The sequence below is a fragment of the Selaginella moellendorffii genome, unplaced genomic scaffold (assembly GCF_000143415.4).
Source record: "Selaginella moellendorffii unplaced genomic scaffold, v1.0 SELMOscaffold_8, whole genome shotgun sequence".
NCBI lineage: Eukaryota > Viridiplantae > Streptophyta > Lycopodiopsida > Selaginellales > Selaginellaceae > Selaginella > Selaginella moellendorffii.
This window is the reverse complement of record NW_003314269.1, coordinates 743,283-764,670: the sequence shown is the minus strand read 5'-3', so window position 1 is coordinate 764,670 and position 21,388 is coordinate 743,283. Positions and strand designations below refer to the sequence as shown.

Genomic DNA, 21,388 nt, shown 5'->3' with positions numbered 1-21,388 from the left:
GTATATCAATTAGCCCAAAAATTCTAGCTTATATATAGGAGCGAGTGGTCTGGATTGAAATTAATCCAACAATTACCAAAATCCCACTATGCTAATATTAGTATACAGCATTGTAACTGTACATTTGGCCCTCACATCATCCCATCCTCTCGAAATAATGGAAGACCATTAGAGTTCTTTTGTAGATGGGTTGGGATCTAGAAGAATGTCAGGAGGAGGCATTAGTAGATTTGTAGGTGGTATTAACTGCTCTTGATCCCTTTGTATGAAGCGTTTCAACTGCTGCACATGCATAATTTTTGGAGGATTGGTTTACTAGACATCATGCCAAACCTCATAAACTTGTGGTCTAACTTACGACAACACCCGATACGGTCCTTTCCACTGAGCAAGGAGCACCTTGTAAGATGGGGAAAATAAATTAACACCAAATCATCCACTTTGTACTCCGCAAGTGGACAATGATGAGAGTTGTAGCACCGTTGTTGTCCCACTTGTACGCAGTCTAAGTGTTCGGCAAATACTACTCAGACAAGTGGAAGAATGCTTGTCAAATACTAATCCCATGACTTAGCATTGGCAGCTCATAGCAACCGCAAAGGTAAACTATTAATGGAGCTGGCTCCATTAGTAATATTAAATTATGATCATATAGAAGTTTATATGGTGAAGCACCTATAGAACTTTACACCCCTGTGATATATGCATACCGAAGAGATGGGAAATAACTATCCCAATCCGAATGCTGAAAGTTCACATACTTTGCGATCATCCCTTTGAACTTCCAAATAAGCCATTCTACCAGACTATCTGATTGTGAATGATAAGCACTCGTGAAAGTGTGGCGTATCCCCAACCGAGATATCAAAACATGAAATGCCTTAGCCACAAATGCGAGACCATTATCTAAGAGAATCCGCTCTAAATAAGAATGTTGGAACACCACTCGATTGAGGAAGAAGTATCCAACAACAGTTGCAAAAGCACTAGCAAGAACACCAACTTCCACCCAAAAAATTAAGTAATCAGAAGTAATAATAATATACTCATTGCTAATAGTCGATTGTGGAAAAGGTCCCATAAGATCAAACACCACCAACTCAAACGGACGGGAAACTGCAATTAACTCCAACCGTCCTTCTGTAGCACGAGGGAGAGTATTACGAGCTTGGCACCAAACACAGTTACGCACATACTAGATAATATTATGATGTATTTCCGGCCAATAGAAAGACCTATACAGCTTCTCGATTACACGACGATGTCCTATATGCCCACATAGAACAGGAGAATCATGGTAGGTATAAAGAAACTGCAGAATAAAGACAAAAGGCACCACCAACCGTAAATAATCATCAGGATCCATCCCCACAAAATAAAGAAGTTTGTCTTCAAGGCGATATTGAGAATATAAATGTCGGAAAGACAAATTATCAGCAAATGATGCAAGATTCTCAAACCCATTTTGAAGCCTTCAAATCCACGGCTCAATCTTTTGAGTCTCACGAACCTCATCAAGAGAAGGTAGATCTTGCTCTGCACCTTGTGAACACTAAACGTCAAGTACAAAAACTACCGACGGTATAGAATCCTTGTTTAGAAAATCCACAGATGTTGGAATAACAAACTCTTCAAAAACATAAGAAGAGAGTGGAGAAGGAAGAAGAGCTTGAGAAAGGGCATTAGTATCAGCTATAGAACTCCTTAGGCTTTGAACAACATCAAAAACATATATCTGAAGCTTCAAAACCCACCGAGTAATACAACTAACCAAGTTCTTTCGCTTCAATAATGAAGTAACAGTAGCATGATGACCTTCAAGTACCTTCCAGGAACCATGTACATATGCATGAAGTTTCTTGAAACCCCAAACTGCTGCTAAACACTCATTCTCTGTCGTGGAGTAGTTTACCTTTGTTGGTTGTAATGTATAGCTTATATATGCAATGGGATGGTGCTGACCAAGCACATTTGGGCTTTCTTGCATCAACACATTTCCAAGACTAATATCAGAAGCATCCACTTGCAAAATAAAAGGTTGAGTGTAGTCAGGATATGCCAAAACCAGAGGAGTCGTCAATAACTCTTTGAGATCCACGGATGCCTGCTCACAATTTGGAGACTAGATGAAAGATGACATTGATGACTTCAGCAACACTCACAACTGTGCAGTGTGATAAAAAAAAAATGATCCACAAAACGACCGAGATATTACACCTTGCCTAGAAAGTGTTGCACATCATTCACACACTTCAGAGTAGAGAACTTTAGAACAACCATAAATTTATCAAAATCAACTTATAAACCTTCATGAGAGATACGGTACCCAAGAGAAGTTGTGTCCTTGGACCCAAACACGCACTTTAACCATTTCAACTTTAAACCAATGTTCTGTAGCTGATTCAACACTTTACAGACATCACGAAAGTGCTCCTCCCATGTCCCCTCCAAGTGGATCAAGACATCATCAATAAAGTCAACAGTCACCTCTGGGATATAAAAAAAAACCTCGTCCATCATCCGCTAAAAAGTTGTTGGAGCATTGTTCAAACCAAACGACATCACCAAGAATTCATACAAATTAAACAGTGTATAAAAAGCAGTCTTAGAAATATCTTTTTCGGCCATCGGTACTTGCCAAAACCCAGAAACAAGATTTAGCTTGGTGAACCAACGACTTTGCCTCGGACGATCCAAGAGATCAGCAATGTGAGGAAGAGGGTACACATCTAAAATCGTCACTTCGTTTAATAGATGATAGTCGATGCAAAAACAAATACTCCCATCAGACTTCATCACAAAATGAGGTTCATATGCCCAAGGACTCCACAAATTTCTGAATAACACCCTTCTTTAACATCTCCTTAACATTTACACATAAAATCTTGATCTCTTTGGGTGACCAACGATGAATAAGAACCTTGATTGGACGAGCATCCCCAATTGGAATCGGACGATATGTGACAATCTTGGCCCTAAATGATAGGTTAAATTCAAAGAGATCAAAATACTTCTTCATGAGCTGGTCAACCACTGCAACACAAAGATTGTTAGAGGGAACCGAAAAGGGAAGAGCAGAACAAGATGGAAACATAAGAGGAAATAGTGAAGGGGACAAAAGTAATTGAAACAGAGGTAAAATAGAGAGACGAAGAAGTACAGAAGTGAGAGGAATTGATGAAATATAAAGAAGTATAAAACAAAGGGGAGAAACTTTAAAGTCGTACTTGGCATGATTATGCTACAACTAATCCATACTAAGGATGAGTTCAAAAGCTTGACTCGGCACCACTTGCAATGACTGCAACCCAAGCTCGAGATTGCCCACACGCACAACTAGGTGTGAGACACAAAATCCCTAGGCCCCAAAGTGGAGCAGGAGGGGCGCCACGTGGTAGTGGCCGAAGCGAAAGCCAAACGAACGTAACACGTTTGGACTAAAAGCTCCGCCTTGAAAGGTCGAGAGCGGGAGTGGAATTCCCAACGAAGTGCTCGAGGAACAAGCACAAAGAGAGCAATAAGCAAGGCTCCAAAAAGGGACCCAAAAGGACCAACACATGACACGTGGAAGTGTCCGAGATGGACCCAAGTTGGAGTCCGAAGTGGAGTCCGAGAAGGACCCCGAGGTGGAGTCCGAGGTGGACCCGAGATGGACCCGAGATGGAGTCCGAGATGGAGTCCGAGATGGAGTCTAAGATGGACCCGAGATGGGACCCAAGATGGACCTGAGATGGAGTCCGAGATGGAGTCCGAGAAGGACCCGAGATGGAGTCCGAGGTGGAGTCCGAGATGGAGTCCGAGATGGACCCGAGATGGAGTCCGAGATGGAGTCCGAGATGGACCCGAGATAGGACTCGAGATGGGACCCGAGATGGACCCGAGATGGAGTCCGAGATGGAGTCCGAGGTGGAGTCCGAGATGGAGTCCGAGATGGACTTGAGATGGACCCAAGATGGAGTCCGAGATGGAGTCCGAGATGGACCCGAGATGGAGTCTGAAGTCAAGACCGGGACCGAGACCGAGACCGGGACCGAGATCGAGACCGAGATCGGGACCGAGACCGAGACCGAGATCGGGACCGAGACCGAGACCGAGGCCGAGGCCGAGTCCGAGTCCGAGTCCGAATCCGAGTCTGAGTCCGAGTCCGAGGCCGAGTCCGAGTTCGAGTCTGAGAGGGTGAAAGCCCAAAGCGTTCGTCTCCCAAACCCTGGGGGGTTTGGTGAGCTCCAAAAGTATAGTAGGGGGTGGACTGCAGTGGAGCCAGTTTGGCCCAGGAAGGCCGGACCCAGTGTTGGGTGATGAGCTGCCCATTGGGAAGTCCAAGACTAGAGTGAACACGGACCGACAAGCGGGGTAGCTTGGTGAAGTGTTCAAGAGCCGGCTCTAGTTCCTCCGGGAGATCGACTGGCCGATGCTCCCAGTCCAAGTGTGGGTGGCACTACTGTCGTGGCTCAACGGAACCTCGCTCTAAGCCCATGGCTAGAGCACCTAAAGGCGAAAGGCGGGGAGAGTGCCCATGAGGCTTGCGTAAGGCCACGGTGTTCTGAAATGTTGTCCCAAAGTCCCAAATGGTGAAAGGGAAGAGGAGTAAACCTCTAATGCAGTGACCAAGGATACGGTCACATGGTGAGGAAGTCCCAAAGGATAGTGGGCCTTAGCGGTCAGGCCTGCGGGCCTTGATCCAGTGGCAGTGTTGGCGAACACGGCCATGGACTAAAAGGGATTTGGTGGGGACTGGAAAAGAGTTGTCGGGGAAGACTATTCCCCATGTCTGCGGGCATCCTAAGGATGCTAAGGAGTAGATCTGGGATGATCGCTCATGGACGGATGGCCCAGTCTTTGAGAGACGGGATTATGATGCAGGTGGCGTTAGACCACCGGTGCGACTAAAGTGAATGGGCATGGCCTAGCGTAACGGGCTGGTATGTCGGTGGTACCTTGGGGTGTCGGTCATGGGATTGGACATGTGGAGCACTTGGACCAAGTGTAAAGGTTGAGTGGCATGGATGCCATTCTTAGGGCTGGCAAGCCCCAAGTCCTAACGGGGACTTATGGAGGTTGTGAATGAGACTCCTCCAAGTGGTCGGAGGTGCAGTTAAACGACTAAAGTAAAATGGAAAAATTAGTCGCTTACAATTTGGTATCGAAGTTGTTCCTTAGTCTGACTTTTATTGGTGCTCAAGTATATCACCATTGGTGTTGGCATCGGAAGGTCCAAGGAGTGGGCCTATCCTTGAGGAGTAGTAGGTCGGGAAGACATGGCTCTCCATTATAGCTCATGTGTGAACTTGTAGACACGGTGGTGGATAGAAAAGGGCCAATAATGGAACGACTTTGGGATCTTGGGAACAGTGCAAGGTTTTCCTCATTGAGTTGAGGATGTGATCCGGATGAGCATTTGGCTCATCAAATTGACTAAAGTAGTTGTGGTAAACAACTATAGTTAGGATCACGGGAAAGATAGAGACTCCAAAACAATAAAGGAGTCATAAGATTATCCTCACATAGTTGAGGCAAGTGCTCATAAATTTGAGACTGGAATTGATGACCGTGGGAGGTCAAATACGGAAGAGGACACAAGTCCTTGAAATGGTAGCCGGGACTACCTCTAATAAATGCTGGAACAACCCAAGAAGTTAGGGGTGTACTTAGAGGATGAATTGATATTCTCATCGCATGGACAAGTGGTCCTAAGGGGCAAAAGGTTGCCCCAAGAGACCAAATCAAGTGTCGGAGTAACACTTGCAAAGATTGTCCTTGTGAGCAGGACATGAATACAAGAAGTTGTATTCCAGCGAGTTGGCACCTCGAAGATTAAGACCTCGCAGGTCGTTAGATTAGCAAAGTCTAAAATGCTAAATGACTCAAGTGGAGTCAGGGAATGGCCCTAAGGGATTGGTTGAAGCATTTGGACTAAGGTGTATGGTGCCCCATGAGGTATGGGGAGGATCATAAGATCCAAGGATGAGAACAGTAGGTATTTCATTGATGATAGAATATGCCATGCTAAAGTCGTGGGAAAGATGTTCCCAAAAGAAAGCAACTTTGGCCCAGAGTTGGGTGTAAACACTATGGTGCAATGCTAATGGATAATTGGCATAAGAGACAACCATATTGGTCTTGGCAAAAAGACCTAGACACAAGTAAAAAGTGTCATAAAAGTAGGCTCGTAGAGCTGATGGTGTGGAGACACCAAAGGTGCCAAGGCGTGCTGCCTTGAGGTCAAGTTGGCGGGTTCATGAGAACCCCATCCAAAGGAATCCTAATGGAAATGGGAATAGCATATCCTATGCTGGAAGGCATGCGGTTAAAGTGTGGTGACCCAGATAATGATGGAGGTGTGGAAGCACTAGCAATGAGTTGCAGGACTTGACAACTATGAGGCAACTAAGCAAAAGCTACAAAATAATTTGTTAAACTGGTAGAAGGCAACTACCTAAGACTTCTTATTGGGATAAAGAAGTTAAATATACCCTTATGAGGGATAAATTGCTTATGTTGCGATGTAGTAAGTCAATGTCGAAAAGAGAATGCTCATTGTCAGAGAGGCCATCATTAGGACACCCAGACACTCTAGAACACCAAAAGGTGTTGTTTGATGTCGTGAGGGCAATGGACAATGCCCAAGGGACAAAGTCCCTAGCGAATGATGGATAAAAGGTGCTATCCAAATGTCCAAGGTTGTGGAGACGGGAGAAGTTCGTCTACCCGAATTGGACAAAGCCAAAAGGGGATTTTGGCAAGGCTAGGGATGGGCATATAAAGGCCCATAAGTAGCAACGGTAATCCTAGGGTATGGGATTACAAGGTGGGCAAACCCGGATTGAGGAACCACTCCTAAGCTGTCAGGTAGGTTCATCCCTATGAATACTTGCCAAGGCATGGTAGAAAGTGCAAAGCTATCTTCCTAGTCTGGAGGAGAATAACTGAAGGAAATGAATGAGGCCAAAAAGGCAAGTAGTAAAGGGATAGAACCGAACCATGGGAATTGACAGGCATGACCAAGGGTGGTTATGCAAGTTGGGAGTGGAGAATCAAATGGGTGCTCAAGCATGTTATTACTAGTGACCGGGATGCCATGGAGAGTCTAAAGCATGGGATTGTCCATGTTAGGCTATATGGTAATTAGAAAGCTTGCAAATGGAGAAACCTTAGCAAGCTAAGGAATAGAATTCCTTGAACGGAACCTCGCTCTAAGCCTATAGCTAGAGCACCTAAAGGCAAAAGGTGGGGAGAGTACCCATGAGGCTTGCGTAAGGCCACGGTGTTTTGAAATGTTGTCCCAAAGTCCCAAATGGTGAAAGGGAAGAGGAGTAGGCCTCTAATGCAGTGACCAAGGATACAGTCATATGGTGAGGAAGTCCCAAAGGATAGTGGGCCTTAGCGGTCAGGCCTGCGGGCCTTGATCCAGTGGCAGTGTTGGCGAACACGGCCATGGACTAAAAGGGATTTGGTGGGGACTGGAAAAGAGTTGTCAGGGAAGGCTATGCCCCATGTCTGCAGGCATCCTAAGGATGCTAAGGAGTAGATCTGGGATGATCGCTCATGGACGGATGGCCCAGTCTTTGAGAGACGGGATTATGATGCAGGTGGCGTTAGACCACTAGTGTGACCAAGGTGAATGGGCATGGCCTAGCGTAACGGGCTGGTATGTCGGTGGTACCTTGGGGTATCGGTCATGGGATTGGACATGTGGAGCACTTGGACCAAGTGCAAAGGTTGAGTGGCATGGATGCCATTCTCAGGGCTGGCAAGCCCCAAGTCCTAACGGGGACTTATGGAGGTTGTGAATGAGACTCCTCCAAGTGGTCAGAGGTGCAGTTAAGTGACTAAAGTAAAATGGAAAAATTAGTCGCTTACACTAGGTCTGCCTCATCCCATGCACATGCATGTGTACAGCCGTTGCCATAAAGAATGAAAATTGGTTCTGTCATATAACGCAAGTGTAGACGGCAACGTGTGGCAACAGATTGAGCAATAGAAGATAAAATTGAACCTGTATCAACCAACACAGAGAGAATAATAGAAAACCTTTTGTTAAAAACCGACTTTGGAAAGTAAACACTAGATGAATTGGTGCTGAATGAACCCCTTGATGATACTCCCGAAGAAAAATGGAGGGGTTACTAACTTATTCACGCAAGATCCTTTTGTTACTCGGGCGATTCCTTATTTCTCGGATGCATCTCGGTGTCCAAACCTTCCACTATAGTAGCACCAACAGGACGTTGTTGACGCCAAGGTCTTCACCTAGGAAATGGAGGTTGTTAATTCGAAAAACATCGACATCATATACCTAATAGCGAACGTCATGGCCATGATCACATCCTCACCCTTGTCCTTGGACTCGAGCAACAGCAACATCAACTTCCATTGGAACAAGACCATCGCCTATAGGAAGTGGAGCAAAAGAACGTGCAGTGCGAAGTGGAAGAGGCGACATCTCATAACATTGTGCCAAGCGAAAAGCATTGTCAAGGGTGGCTGGAGCAAGTGTATGCACAAGTCCAACAAGATCTTGACGAAGTGCTGGCCACAACATTCCTAGCTTGATCCGCTCTAACATATTTAGCTCTGCACGAAGCAAAAGACTTTGGAAACGAATGCCAAATTGCATCATCGACTCAGATAGCCCTTGACGAAGATGATGCAATTGCTGGAAGGCATCATCACAATGGTCGGCATGTCCAAATGTGCGTTTGAAGACATCTGGGAGAACATTCCAATCCCCACGAATAGTTGCATTCAAACCATTGTACCACTGTAGTGTCGTCCCTTAGAGACACGTGGGAAACTCATGTAAACGTCGAGCATCATCTCAAGAATTATATGTGGCAATCATCGTGAAGTGATCAAACTAATGGTACACATCATCCCTAAGATTCCCATGAAAGAACTCTAGTTGCACACGAGGATTGGCACCAAGAGCAAGAGGAGTTGTACCACATGCTGTGAATGCCATCATCAATTAAGTTTAGTTGTTCAATTGCAAATGTATAGCATCAAGCAATTGTACCAACTGCTGCTCCAGAGTCAAAAGAGGAGATTGTTGATCTGCCATGAAGATGAACAAAAAGGAAAGAGCAAAAGAAGAGAAATGACAAAAAGTTAAAAGGAAAGAAGAATCTAAACAATGTAAAAAGCTAGATCTAAACAAAAATCCTGAAAAGAAAGAACAAAAAAGAGGAAATGGAAAAAGCTAAATCTAGATAATGCATAATGCAAAAACTAAATCTAAACCAAAATCCCAAATCCAAACACTCCTTAGGGATAATCAAAAGATGCCTTTCATTTCCACCAATGTAAGTGTTTGGAATATAGAAAAGGAATATAGAAAATGTGTATATCAATTAGCCCAAAAACCCTAATTTATATATAGGAGTGAGTGGTCCGGATTGAAACCAATTCAACAGCTACAAAAATCCTATTACACTAATATTAGTATATGGCATCGTAACTGTACACTTGACCCTCACAACATGCTTATTATTAAAAGCTTTATTCTATAATTTAATTTCATTGTGTAAAAAAAATTATTAATCATTATGAAATTGAAGTATAAAACTTAATAAATGAGTTTTTTAACCATTCCACTGCAGCGCTAGTTTGTGGCAATAAAACCTTAAGGATTTTCTTTATTTTGTTAAGTAATATTTAAAGCATAACTAATAAATTTTTTATAATTAAAAATAATCTTTAATTATTTCAATTATAAATTATATAACTGGTCATCTACTATCTATATAGGGATTAAGATGTGTTTAATATACTAAAAATAAATAATATTAATGCTCTCAAATATTTATAAATTCATATAAAACTTTTACTGTCTCTTTATATAAATACCAAAGTTATTTTATACTTTTAAGGTATTAATGCATATAAATTTATTTTCAACATTTTTATATTTTAATTACCATTTTAAAATTTAGTTACTAAAAAAACATCCTGTAATTTTACTAAATTTTCTCCTAACTTTATAAAATGATTGAAAGACTTTGGCATAGAAATAATAATATAATAAATTTATTTATTTTTCTTTTTTAGCTTATTTACTATTATTTATTATATATATCTTAATGCATAAAATAGTGCTTCTTATTATATAATACTTGGGTGGCTCTTTGCATTTTAACTTCATTGATACAGAAGAAACATTATTAAAATTATAATTACCTTGATATAAATTTATAATATATTAATTAAAATGCATAACTTTATAAGTGATGATATAATTAATATGATGGTTATAAAAGATTTGAAATATTTGTAAAAAAAAAGAAATGCATTTTGGATATTAGTTTTTAGTGAATAGTAAGAAAAAACATTTCACACTTAGAAATTTGGTTAAAACATTTAAAATGTATAAATTGTATTTTGGCATATGAACTTTATATACATATAAATTTTAGAGAAATACCATAAGATTTTAATAATTTAAAAATAAGATATGTAAATCAAAATTATATAAAACTTAAACTCTTGAAGGATATTAAATATTATATTTAAAATTTAAATTAATTTTTTAGCATATGATTAATAGATTTGATGTTTGTGATTATTGTATTACCCATTGTTGCAATTACTGTAAAGAAAAGTTAAGTCATAAGCTTATTAATTAATTAATTTATGATCAATAAAAAACATATAAAATAATAAAGATCCGCTTAAACCCTAAGCCTGTCTTTTAGGGTCCCGAGGGAAATGGCGGGGGTTGTAGAGTGGCACCTGAGGCCGCAGAATCCAAAGAACCCCGTCGTCTTCTTCGACATCACAATCGGGACGGCGCCTGCTGGGCGGATCAAGATGGAGCTCTTCGCCGACATTGTTCCCAAGACGGCCGAGAACTTCAGGTATTAGTTCTACTTCGTGTCTGTTTTGTTTCAGAGATTTATTTTCTTTCTTTGGCAGGCAATTTTGCACTGGTGATTTTCGGTAAGGAGGGTTTTCTCTCTTGATAAGAAGTCTGGTTCGATCCTATGTTTGTAGAAAAGCCGGGACACCACAAGGATACAAGAACTGCAGCTTCCACCGCGTGATCAAAGACTTCATGATTCAAGGCGGGGATTTTCTCAAGGTGAAGTGACATTCTTTCCAAGTTCTTGCCACTGACCGTTTTGCTTCTTCACAGGGCGATGGAAACGGATGCGTGAGCATCTATGGAAGTAAATTTGAAGATGAAAACTTCGTAGCCAAGCACACTGGCCCGGGTCTTTTGTCCATGGTATGAGCTGCTAACTTTCTTTTCCTTCGACCCGAGAAATTCCATTTTGACGCTTGGAATGAATGCGCAGGCTAACAGCGGCCCAAACACAAATGGCTGTCAGGTACTTTTTGTGATCTTCTGTGGGTGATCTATACTTACGGAAGATGTTGTTTGTGTAGTTCTTTATAACTTGCGCCAAATGCGACTGGCTCGACAACAAGCATGTGGTGTTTGGAGTAAGTTCTTCTCAAACTTGAGCTGCAAAACTCATGCTCTATTTTTTCCAGAGGGTTTTGGGCGATGGACTTTTAGTGGTGCGAAAGATCGAAAACGTCCAGACTGGTCAGAGCAACAAGCCAAAGCTCCAATGCACAATTTCGCAATGTGGTGAAATGTGATCCATTCTTCTAACACGTAAGTCACAACTATGTGTGTGTGTGTGTGTTATTCAATCGCAATACAGACAATGGTTTACCACAGGAGAGACTATGACGAGCTGGGCAGAGCAGCCAGCCTAGTATACATTCTAGCCATGGATCGATAGCCTCGCACATCGCCGGATCGCAGCAAATTCCCTGGGACATCCAGCTCAAACTTGGCAACTTTGGAGTAAAGATCTCTTACCGCAGTCGCAGTTGAGAGGGCTGTCTGCCTCGGGATGAGCCATCAAAGCAATCACCGCTCGGCAAACCGATTGCAACGTCCATGCCGGGCTCCAAGCGGTCTTGAGAATGTCGAGGCAAATCTCTCCAGTCTGGAATAGAAAAAAAAAAGAAAGCTTACTATTTTTCTTTTGAGTTCTTCCAGGCCAGGATGAAAGATTTGCGGTACCTTGAAGTGAACGTTTGGATGAAAGATCTTTGTGACGAAGCGGACCAGCGGTGGAAGTAGAGGATAGTTGTCCGGGACGCTTATCGCGAGCTGGAACACGCCTTCGTGGTATGGAGTCTCGGCAGGTCCCTGGAAATCCAAGCGAAATTTCTCTCTCTCTCTCTCTCACTCTGCGTGAAATTCCTTACCTTGATATGTGCCGTCCATCGATGGATGTTTGTGTCATCGCAGACGAGCTGGATGTCCGAATCCGCGTTGCGATCCTTCTGGACTTCCCGGTACTCCTTGAACAGCCGCGCTCTGTTCGACTGGAAATTGGGAGGAGGGAAACGAGTGATCTGGCGATTGATCGATGCATTTGAGTCTTACCATTTTTGCTCGCAAACCCTAGGAGGTAGATCCCGCGTTCGAGCCCTGTCAGGGGTAATTACTTTGGGCGGGAAGAGGATAAACCCTAGCCTGTTCGACGATGCTGCAATGGATGGGAGGATCCCGGAAGAAGATCAAGCAGGTAGGGCTGATGTTCTCGCGATTCTTTCGTTTGATCGCATTTCTTGGTGCGCGAGAAGACCAGGAACTCTGTCGAGGCTAGGTATTGGTTGTAGTTTCTGATATTTCGATCGATGGAACACGGCTGCTGCGTAGGCAGAAGAGATTTTTCGAGCAGCGCAGGCGCCTGGAGAGGGATCCGGGACAGCATGCTGTGGGAAGATCTCGATCTCTTGATTTGCTGGGGCTTGAGAAGCTGTGCTCGGCTGCTCCAGTCGAAAGCTTGGACGATGAAAATCCCTTTGGGTGAGTCAATGGAGTAAGTTTTTCGCTCTGCTTATACTCGTTTTTACGTTGCTTTAACACAAGGAGTAAAGAGGTGAAGCTGTGCTCTGCTGCTCCAGTCGAAAGCGTGGACGATGAAAATCCCTTTGGGTGAGTTAGAGAGAGCAATCGAGTAAGTTTTTCGCTCAGCTTATACTCGTCTTTTCGTTGCTTTAACACAGGAGGAAAGAGATCATCCTAGAAGCGAGGACTCCTTCTCCGGATCATCCTTCTGCGGTGATGAGTTACCAGCCTTCACGTCCAAAGACTGCTGCGAATGAATCGGAGAAACGAATCGATCCAGCTCCCAATGCTGCTGCTTGGAATGACTCCAAGGAACAAACCAAATTTTCTGGTATCGCTTCTCCCTCTCCCAAGGATGCTGGGAAACGATACGAGGAACAAATCAGCACCGCTGCTACTGCTGCTGCTGCGAAAAGGTCCAAGGAACCAATTTCCGCGGCTGCTTCTCCTGCTACCAGAAACTACGGTGAGAATATCGACGGAACGCAAAGCAGCGCTACTGCTTGTCGCAACGAGCCGAGAGAGGGGAAACTAGCACTCCCGCAAGAACGATGTAAGAGGAACTTGATCCTGTTCTGGTGTTTATTTCATTTGATCACGCAGGCATTTCCATTCTCGACATTCTTGAAGATGACGAAATGCCGACCCAGAAGAGGCTGCGCGAAGGCTATGAAGACTTTCCCTGGGATACGATGAGAAGTCCTGCTCGTCAAAGGCGTGGCCCTGGATATCTTCCAGTAGGCCGAGAGGAAATGTCACAGACCACTCAGCTCCCAAGCTTAAGGGAGGAGCCGAATGCGTACTTCGTTGAAGGGTAAGCCATTGTTTTCGTGAAGAATCAACTTTGCGGACGGATGTTTTATCAGGTTGACATCCGAGGAGGACGAGCCGCTGGCACTGGCACTTACATCAGGGAGCTTATGGGAGGAAGGCGAAAGCTCGATGCTTCGCAAGACAGTTCCCGTGGTGACGTACGAACTCAGCAATGAGAATGAACAAGACGTGGATTTCTCGCACTGGGGTGCTGGATGGAAACACTTTGACATGACACTAGGAGGTATCTTTCCAGATTAAACTGTTCTTGCATTTTCTATTAAGTATCCAGAGAACTTCTAGCATGAGGCCGCGGCAATGGGCATCTGGAAGAGGCACGGACAAAAGCCGACGCCGCTGCGAGGCACTCGGCGCAAGGCATCTCAAGCGCCACCACAGGACCAAGATGAAAATCCGCAAGAGTTCGTCACCAAGCGCTACAGATACGCCTCTCTCCTGCGACAATGCGACAGCCTCGAGCAAGGCAAAACCATCCACGACCAGATGAGCAAGGACGGCTACTCCAGAGAGACATACCTGGGAAACCTCTTGGTGGACATGTATGGCAAGTGTGGCAGCCTCCGAGACGCCGAGGCCGCGTTCCACTCCATCCGCGAGAGGAACCTCTTCACCTGGACCATCGCCATGACGGCATTTGCCCAGAACGGGGACCCGCGGCAAGCCATCCACCTCTTCCAGGCAATGTGCCTCGACGGCGTGGAGCTCGACCGGGTCGCATTCGCGACGGCGGTGGGGGCGTGCTCCAGCCTGGGGGATCTCCACATCGGGCGCTCTCTTCACTCCACCATCGCCACCTCCAGCTTCCAGTCGGACGCGGTGCTCAGAGTCTCGCTCATCAACATGTACGCCAAGGCCGGGGAGTTCGCGCTGGCGGAAGAGCTCTTCCAGCGCCTGGAGCTCAAGAGCGCTGTCGCCTACACCGCCTTGATCGCGGCATACTCCCAGTTTAAGATGGGCCGCGAAGCTCTGGGACTCTACCGAGCCATGCACCTGGAAGGAGTTGCGCCGGACAAGGTGGCGATGCTGAGCGCTCTCGGTGCTTGCGCGAGCGAACCCGATGGTCGGGCGATCCACGCCTGTATCATCTGCTGTGGCTCCGACGGGGACGACACCGTCGCCAGCGCGCTCGTCAGCATGTATGGCCGCTTCCAGATGCTCGAGAGTGCGAAGAGTGTCTTCTTCCACCGCCGGGTTCCGCGATCCAGTGTCGAGCTCTGGAACTCGATGATCTCCGCGTACGTCCAGAGCGGGCACCACCGGGAGGCTCTCGAGCTCTTCGAGAAGATGGAGCTGGAAGGAGTGGCTCCGGACGTGGTCACCATCGTTGAGATCCTGGGAGTGTGCTCGGTGCTCCGGAAGCTGGACAAGGCGAGGATGATCCACGCGCAGCTGCGAGCGAGGGTGGATGCGGACACTGCCGTGGTCGACTCGCTGCTCAATGTTTACCGCGAGTGCCGGAGTCTGGAGGACGCGGTAACAGTTTTCCGGGAGGAAGCTGGCGGTGCTCGAGACTGCATTGCCTGGAACACGATGATCGCGGCTTATGCCGAGTGTGGCGATCCCGGGATGGCCTTGAAGCTGTTTACGTTGATGGATCTCCACGGCGTGGAGCCGACGGAAGTGACGTACGTGGCGGTGCTGGGAGCGGCTAGCAGCCTCGGAGCTCTCACCCGCGGTGCGTCGCTCCACCACAGGATTCGCAGCTGCGGCCTTGACGAGCTTCCTTTCGTGAGCAACAGCCTGATGCAGTTTTACGGCTCCTGTGGACGTCTCAGCTCCGCCACCGCCGTTTTCCACTCCTTGGAACGCAGGGACGAGGTGTCGTGGAACACCATCATGGGGCTTTACACCCAGCACGGATGCTGCGACACGGCCCTGGTGGTCTTCCATGGCATGGAGCTCGAAGGCGTGAGAGCGAACGTCATAACGCTCACCAACGTTGTCACTGCCTGTACTGTCACCGGCGACGCGGCCAAAGGCAAGTCCATCCACGCGAGAGTTTTGTCCATGGGACTGGAGCACCACTCGGCCGTCGGGAGCGCTCTGGTGGCCATGTACGGGAAGTTTGGAATGTTGGACCGAGCAATGTCTTGCTTCAACGACATCTCCGCCAAGAACACCGTCGCGTGGAACGCGCTGATGTCGGGCTTTGCTCAGCAAGGACAGTCGGTGGAGACGGTCGAGCTCAGTCGCGCAATGCAGCTGCAAGGCATGGAGTCGGACAGTGCCAGTTATCTCGTGGTGCTCTTCGCTTGTAGCCACGGAGGTCTGGTCGAGGAAGCGCTGTCATGTTTCTCCAACTTGGTCGAGGATGGCAGCGTTGCGGCGAATGACGAGCACTATGGATGCTTGATTGATCTTCTGGCCCGTGCTGGATGGCTGGACCGGGCCGAGGATCTCTTCCGGAGCATGCCGTTCGAGCCCGACTCGACGTCTTGGATGAGCCTGGTTGGCGCTTGCAAGCTCCATGGAGACGCTGGCAGAGGTAACAGCGTTCCTGGGATTGATGACGATAGCAGAGCAGCACCGTATGTGGTTGTGTCCAACATGCTAACGTGATCTTGTTCAAGCGTTTCTGGCTAAGCTGAGAGCGCTTGAGTAAGCGAGACACACTTAACACTTAACGTTGATATTGTGGAGCTTTAGAGGTCCGTGCATCCCGCGAGCTCAGTTTCAATGAGCTCGATGCATTGGCCTACACTTTTACCAGCGTCCATGGCCTCGGCAAGCTTGCTGTGAAGAGCCAGATGCCTCCGGAGGATGCTGACAGTGTTGAGAACGGCCCATCTCACCTGGGAATCGGCCTTGAGTTGCGTGAAGTTGAGCCGTTTGAGAAGCTCGTCCAGCTGCAGGAAACTTTTTGTGAAACAGTGAATTTAGCTTCATCGTTCAATCACCTGCTGGATGTCTGATAGTCCCCCTTCTGCAAGTCCGAACTTAAGGAACTCTGTTGCTACACCAGCCAGCGCAACGCAAGCATACTTGTTTAAAGTCTGCCATAAACCGCATGAGAAATGTGATATCCACAGAAGTCATACCCCAGAAGATAGCTTTCCAGTGTTTACCTGCAAACAGGATCAGCTTCGCTACTTTAGAAGCAGGAAACTTGAAACTTACTTCCTCCTGGAACTCGAAATCCACGAAACTTGTCCCGGCTTGGACATTCAGTGAGCCATTCTTTCTGAAGGCATCAAGGCTTGACAATGTGTAGTCCGCGGGTAAAATTCCCATCAAGTAAGCCACCAGGAAATGCCCTGCCTCGTGCTGCAGAGGGAAACTATTAACATGAGAGAAACTGGAAGAAATGCGTACCTGAGCTACTCTATTCTTGTACTTGCCGCTTACAACACGACCGAGAGTGTCAAGGAGCAACGCTTCCACACCACCATTGTAGACAATCTGTTCTAGATGAATGAAAAAACAAAGAGGAAAGAAAAACTCTAGATTACCTGATCCAAAGTTCCAACAAAAAGAGCAACAACAACACCGATGAGCAGCTGGAACTGATCAAGGTGGAAGAGCTGCCATGCTGCAATCCCTCCCGCCAAAGCTGCGAGCTGGAGATTTCTCCTCACCGTTCCGAGCGTGAAATCCACAGGCGATAGAAATCTGGCAGTGTCGATGCCGTTCAGCCGCAGCTCCTCCAGCGTGTAAATCCTCTGCGGGACCTGCGGCAACACTGCGAGTGGATTCCAGCAAGAAATCCTCCAATACCTACCTGTCTCGCTGCTCCAAACGCCCGCAATCGCGCAGCCGCCAGCGCCAGCGCCTTGCGGTGATCACCATTCCGGAGCTCGCGCTGCACGAGCGCCGCGGCATCGCTGACCTCGCTGCCGCTGGCGCGCCCTAGCGCCGATAGAACCACGCAGCGCCTGGCATTACAAGAATGGAGAGAAGAGACAATAGCCATTGCGAGACGAGAATATCCCCGCTATTATACCCCTCTACGTGGTGGGGTTGTAGCTCAGATGGTAGAGCGATCGCTTTGCATGCGATAGGCAAGGGGATCGATGCCCCTCAACTCCAGCGCTTTTTTTAAAATTCAAATTTTGGCGGCGGTACTTTTTAAATTTCGGCGGGAATCGAGCACCAAAAGAGGGGATAGAACCCTAGAAAACGAAGCGCGGCAATTGCGAGCAGAGTCGGGGGGGCGGGCACCTCTTCGAGGCCGCCCGCCCCTCGCCACTGCAAAGATCTCTCCTCCAATTCCTTCCTCCTTCCAGATCTTCCTTCCTCCTTCCAGATCTTCCTCTCTTTTTGTTTCCACCGATCGAGGATCGGCCACCGACCACCAACACCAAAACACGACGCACACACGCCGCCGCAAAGCCAGCGCGCAGCACATCCACGCTTGGCTTGGAAACAAGGGAAGAGAGGAGAGAAAAGAAGGGAAAACTTCCTCTTTTCTTGTTGGGTTGGACGGGAAGAAGGAAAAGAGGCTGAGTGGAGTGGAGTTTTAGTATATCCTTTGCTTCCCTTCGCCGGAATTTCTCCTCCGTTTGGATCGATCGACCAAAGCAATCTCGATCGATCCAAGGAGCCAAGAGCACAGCTGCTATGCCCAAGTTTCTCTCAACCTCAAGCTCAAGCTCTTCCCAGGATCGCTAGAACTGCAGGGGAGACTCCATGCCTTGATGAATCCCGGCGAAGTTTTCCTGGACGAAGCGCGCCAGTTCTACGCGGGCTTCCGCAGGAGCTACAACAATGCCTTGTACCACTCCCAGCAACAGCAGCAAGCGATTGACCTTCGCTACCACCACCAAGACCACCAGATGATCACCACCACCATGGATCCCAACCTCTGGTCGCACCTCCCGGACGACCTCCTCGACCGGATCCTCGCCTGGCTGCCCATCGACGCCTTCTTCCGCCTCGCCACCCTGTGCCGCCGCTGGTCCCGCCTCGCCACCTCCAAGAGCTTCCACGACCTGTGCGCCACCGTCCCCTCCACCGCCATCCTCTTCGTCAAGATCATCGCCTGCGACTGCCAGCAGCTCCTCACCACCTTCAGCCCCGCCGCCAGCCGCTGGTACAAGCTCCCGCTCGCCTTCCTCCCCCCAAACGCCGGCCTCCCCGTCGCCACTGCTCGAGGCCTCCTGTGCTTCACCAATCACTTCCAAGGCTACAACAACGACGAGTACACCGCGCTCTTCGTCTGCAACCCCCTCACCAAGGCCTGGCGCGAGCTCCCGCCGATGCTCTTCCACCACCGTCCCACGCTCGTCACCATGGTCGCCGACGCCGCCACCAAGTCCTACAAGCTCGTCGTCGCCGGCCGCTGGACCACCGAAGTCTACAGCTCCGCCACGAACTCCTGGAAGCGCTCCGCCTGCCTTCCTCGCGGAGAGGAGATCTCCCGCAACGTCGCGCTGTGCAATGGAGTGCTCTACTGCCTCACCCCGCGCTGGTACAATTGCTCGCTGCTCGCCTTTAGCATCCAGCACGAGACCTGGATCAAGATCAAGACCGGGAGGCTGCCGGGATACTGCCAGTTTCGGAACTTGGTGGAGTGCAGCGGCCAGGTTGCCATCGTCGGGAAGTGTGTCCGCCACCAGGTGTTCACCATCTGCGTGTGGTTCCTGGACCAGCGGAGCTTGAAGTGGCGGGAAGTTGGCCGGATGCCAAAGGTGATGGCGGAGTACTTCCTGGTCATGCCGTCGGAGAGTTTCTACTGCTCGGGCATCAGGAACCTCGTCTTCCTCACGCGGGACACCTCGCACGACGGCGTTTTGTTTGACATCTCCACCAAGTCGTGGAGGTGGGTGCCGGACTGCCCGAACTTGGAAGGCATGGCGTTTGAGCCCCGGCTGGATGCTGTGCCGTAGCCTCTTCTTTTCTCTCTCTCTCTCTGTTGTTCTTATGATTCTTCCATTGAATTCATCGATTGTAATCTGCAAAGTTTGCAAAAAGTTCTCCTCGTCAGTTGTACTAAGTGGTCAATCATTGAGGCGTACCTCGATGCTTTGCATCTTTCAAGTGCTTCCCATCTTGGATAGATACTGCAATATAAAAGGATCAAGGCCTCCGTCCAGAACGGCTGTTGGATTCGTCACCTCGTAACCCGTTCGTAAGTCTTTTACGATTTGATAAGGCTGCAACAAAACGCTAGTATCAACAACGAGAGGATGATAAAACGGTTGGCTTACTTGCAATACATATGATCGAATCTGATTTCCCCATGAAATCTCATGGAGCGACTGAGTATGCTGCGCTGTTTCTTCAGTCTTCCGTTTCAATTCCAGCTGGTACAGGCGAGAGCGAAGAACTTCCATCGCACTGTCTTTGTTTTTATGCTGTGATCTGAGAGTAGCTAGTTAGAAAAATTGAACGAAGTTTAGCTCCGAGAAGATGAAGATACCGCTCGTTTTGGCATTGAACAGTGATTCCGGTTGGCTTGTGAACGATACGGATTGCACTGTCAGTTGTATTGACGTGTTGTCCACCGGCTCCACTGGAGCGAAATCGATCAATAACAAGGTCGGCCTCGTTTATCTCAATCTCGGCTCCGGCATTGTCCAGGATTGGAATGACAGCCACCGCTGCAAATGACGTATGCCGGCGACCGGCCTCGTCGAAAGGAGAAATCCGGACGAGCCTGTGAACTCCGGCTTCCGTCTTCGCAAAACCATACGCAAAGTCACCTTCGAGTCGAAGTGTTGCACGCTTCAGACAATTTCGTCAGTGAAAATGGAGTTAGAAAGACAGTTTTGCGAGAAATGCACACCTTTATCCCCGCCCTGTCACCAGGCATTTCGTCGACCACGGCAGCTTCGAAGCCACGCTGCAGTGCCCATAGCTTGTACATACGAAGAAGCATTGCTGCAAAGTCCATACTTTCAGCTCCGCCAGCTCCTGCTTGCACCTGAAAGGAAAAACCATCAAAACTCGACCAAAGAAAGCAAGTAGATGGCTTTTACCTCTAGAAAGCACGGGCATCCATCGTTCTCTTCACACAAAAGTGCGAGTAACTCTTTGTCTTTCGCAGCCTTGCGCAGCGTAGCTAGAGCCGAGACTGCCTCCTGCACTGCCATATCAATAAAGCAAACTCACGCTTCAAATGGAAAAACAAAGAACAACTTCTCAGGAAAGATCACGGAACACTTACTGCTTCTACTTGCTCGTCTTTCTCTTCTCGCGCCAGCTCCACGAGATCCACATTCTCCACCAGCTCGGACTCCATCTCCCGGATTTCCTTCACTCGCGACGACAATGATCCAAACTCTCGGCTATATCTCGACGCTCGAGCTGTGTCGCTCCACAAGTCCGGCTTCTCGAGCTCCTTTTCCAGATCTTTGAGCTTGGATAGAACATCTCCCCACTACGTAGAAAAAATGTAAGAAGACGTGGAAAGAGGAGCATACCTTCATTCTAGTCTTGACAAGCTGCATGGAGCGAGCGACGGCAGCGGCATGACTCTTCCAGTCCTTCTCATCTTCCGTGATCTGCCAATTCCTCGCAGCAATCGCGTCGCATCCGCTAATCTCTCGACCTGGCTCCAGTTTTGCCGCCTTCTGCGAGCAAAGATTGAGAGCCGAGTGGAGGCCGCGCCTAGAAAACAAGCAATGCAGCCTCGGTGCGAGCAGCGTGGACAGCTTCTTGCTGCTGGCCGCCATCTCTCCGCCCAAAATTTCTTCACTCCCTCCTCATCGCTGCATTCTACCAGGAACCCTAAACCCTGTA

The 21,388-nt window shown here is 47.8% G+C and overlaps 6 protein-coding genes and 1 non-coding gene across 7 annotated transcripts; 4 read left to right on the top strand and 3 right to left on the bottom strand.

The window, feature by feature from the left end:
* The first annotated feature begins 10,672 nt into the window (after positions 1-10,672).
* Positions 10,673-11,683, top strand: LOC9631703 (peptidyl-prolyl cis-trans isomerase CYP22). Its single transcript, XM_024671860.1, has 7 exons — positions 10,673-10,853; positions 10,912-10,935; positions 10,990-11,077; positions 11,132-11,224; positions 11,295-11,327; positions 11,386-11,442; positions 11,494-11,683. Exons 1-7 carry the CDS (start codon positions 10,705-10,707, stop codon positions 11,602-11,604), a joined length of 555 nt encoding a protein of 184 aa, XP_024527628.1. The 5' UTR covers positions 10,673-10,704; the 3' UTR covers positions 11,605-11,683.
* LOC112345353 (protein PEROXIN-4-like) lies at positions 11,592-12,465 on the bottom strand. The gene is made up of 5 exons (XM_024671861.1): positions 12,407-12,465; positions 12,226-12,345; positions 12,038-12,166; positions 11,831-11,960; positions 11,592-11,781 (listed from the first exon to the last, which is right to left on the bottom strand). The coding sequence occupies exons 1-5, from the start codon at positions 12,407-12,409 to the stop codon at positions 11,693-11,695; spliced, it is 471 nt and encodes a 156-aa protein (XP_024527629.1). The 5' UTR covers positions 12,410-12,465; the 3' UTR covers positions 11,592-11,692.
* A 342-nt stretch (positions 12,466-12,807) lies between these two features.
* Positions 12,808-13,959, top strand: LOC112345354. Its single transcript, XM_024671862.1, has 5 exons — positions 12,808-12,832; positions 12,896-12,961; positions 13,033-13,427; positions 13,478-13,688; positions 13,741-13,959. The coding sequence occupies exons 3-5, from the start codon at positions 13,091-13,093 to the stop codon at positions 13,946-13,948; spliced, it is 756 nt and encodes a 251-aa protein (XP_024527630.1). The 5' UTR covers positions 12,808-12,832; positions 12,896-12,961; positions 13,033-13,090; the 3' UTR covers positions 13,949-13,959.
* A 46-nt stretch (positions 13,960-14,005) lies between these two features.
* On the top strand, positions 14,006-16,267 carry LOC9634745 (pentatricopeptide repeat-containing protein At5g27110). The gene has a single exon (XM_002967202.2). It carries the CDS (start codon positions 14,006-14,008, stop codon positions 16,265-16,267), a length of 2,262 nt encoding a protein of 753 aa, XP_002967248.2.
* Positions 16,268-16,316: 49 nt separating this feature from the next.
* Positions 16,317-17,618, bottom strand: LOC9631702. Its single transcript, XM_024671859.1, has 7 exons — positions 17,427-17,618; positions 17,158-17,376; positions 17,021-17,107; positions 16,826-16,972; positions 16,747-16,773; positions 16,606-16,701; positions 16,317-16,554 (listed from the first exon to the last, which is right to left on the bottom strand). Exons 1-7 carry the CDS (start codon positions 17,616-17,618, stop codon positions 16,351-16,353), a joined length of 972 nt encoding a protein of 323 aa, XP_024527627.1. The 3' UTR covers positions 16,317-16,350.
* Positions 17,619-17,661: 43 nt separating this feature from the next.
* Positions 17,662-17,734, top strand: TRNAA-UGC. The gene has a single exon. It is a non-coding gene; the product is annotated as a tRNA-Ala (tRNA).
* A 1,749-nt stretch (positions 17,735-19,483) lies between these two features.
* Positions 19,484-21,333, bottom strand: LOC9634743 (peptide chain release factor PrfB2, chloroplastic). The gene is made up of 8 exons (XM_002966838.2): positions 21,070-21,333; positions 20,814-21,026; positions 20,626-20,727; positions 20,433-20,570; positions 20,067-20,371; positions 19,855-20,008; positions 19,663-19,800; positions 19,484-19,599 (listed from the first exon to the last, which is right to left on the bottom strand). The coding sequence occupies exons 1-7, from the start codon at positions 21,319-21,321 to the stop codon at positions 19,681-19,683; spliced, it is 1,284 nt and encodes a 427-aa protein (XP_002966884.1). The 5' UTR covers positions 21,322-21,333; the 3' UTR covers positions 19,484-19,599; positions 19,663-19,680.
* Between the last annotated feature and the right edge of the window lie 55 nt (positions 21,334-21,388).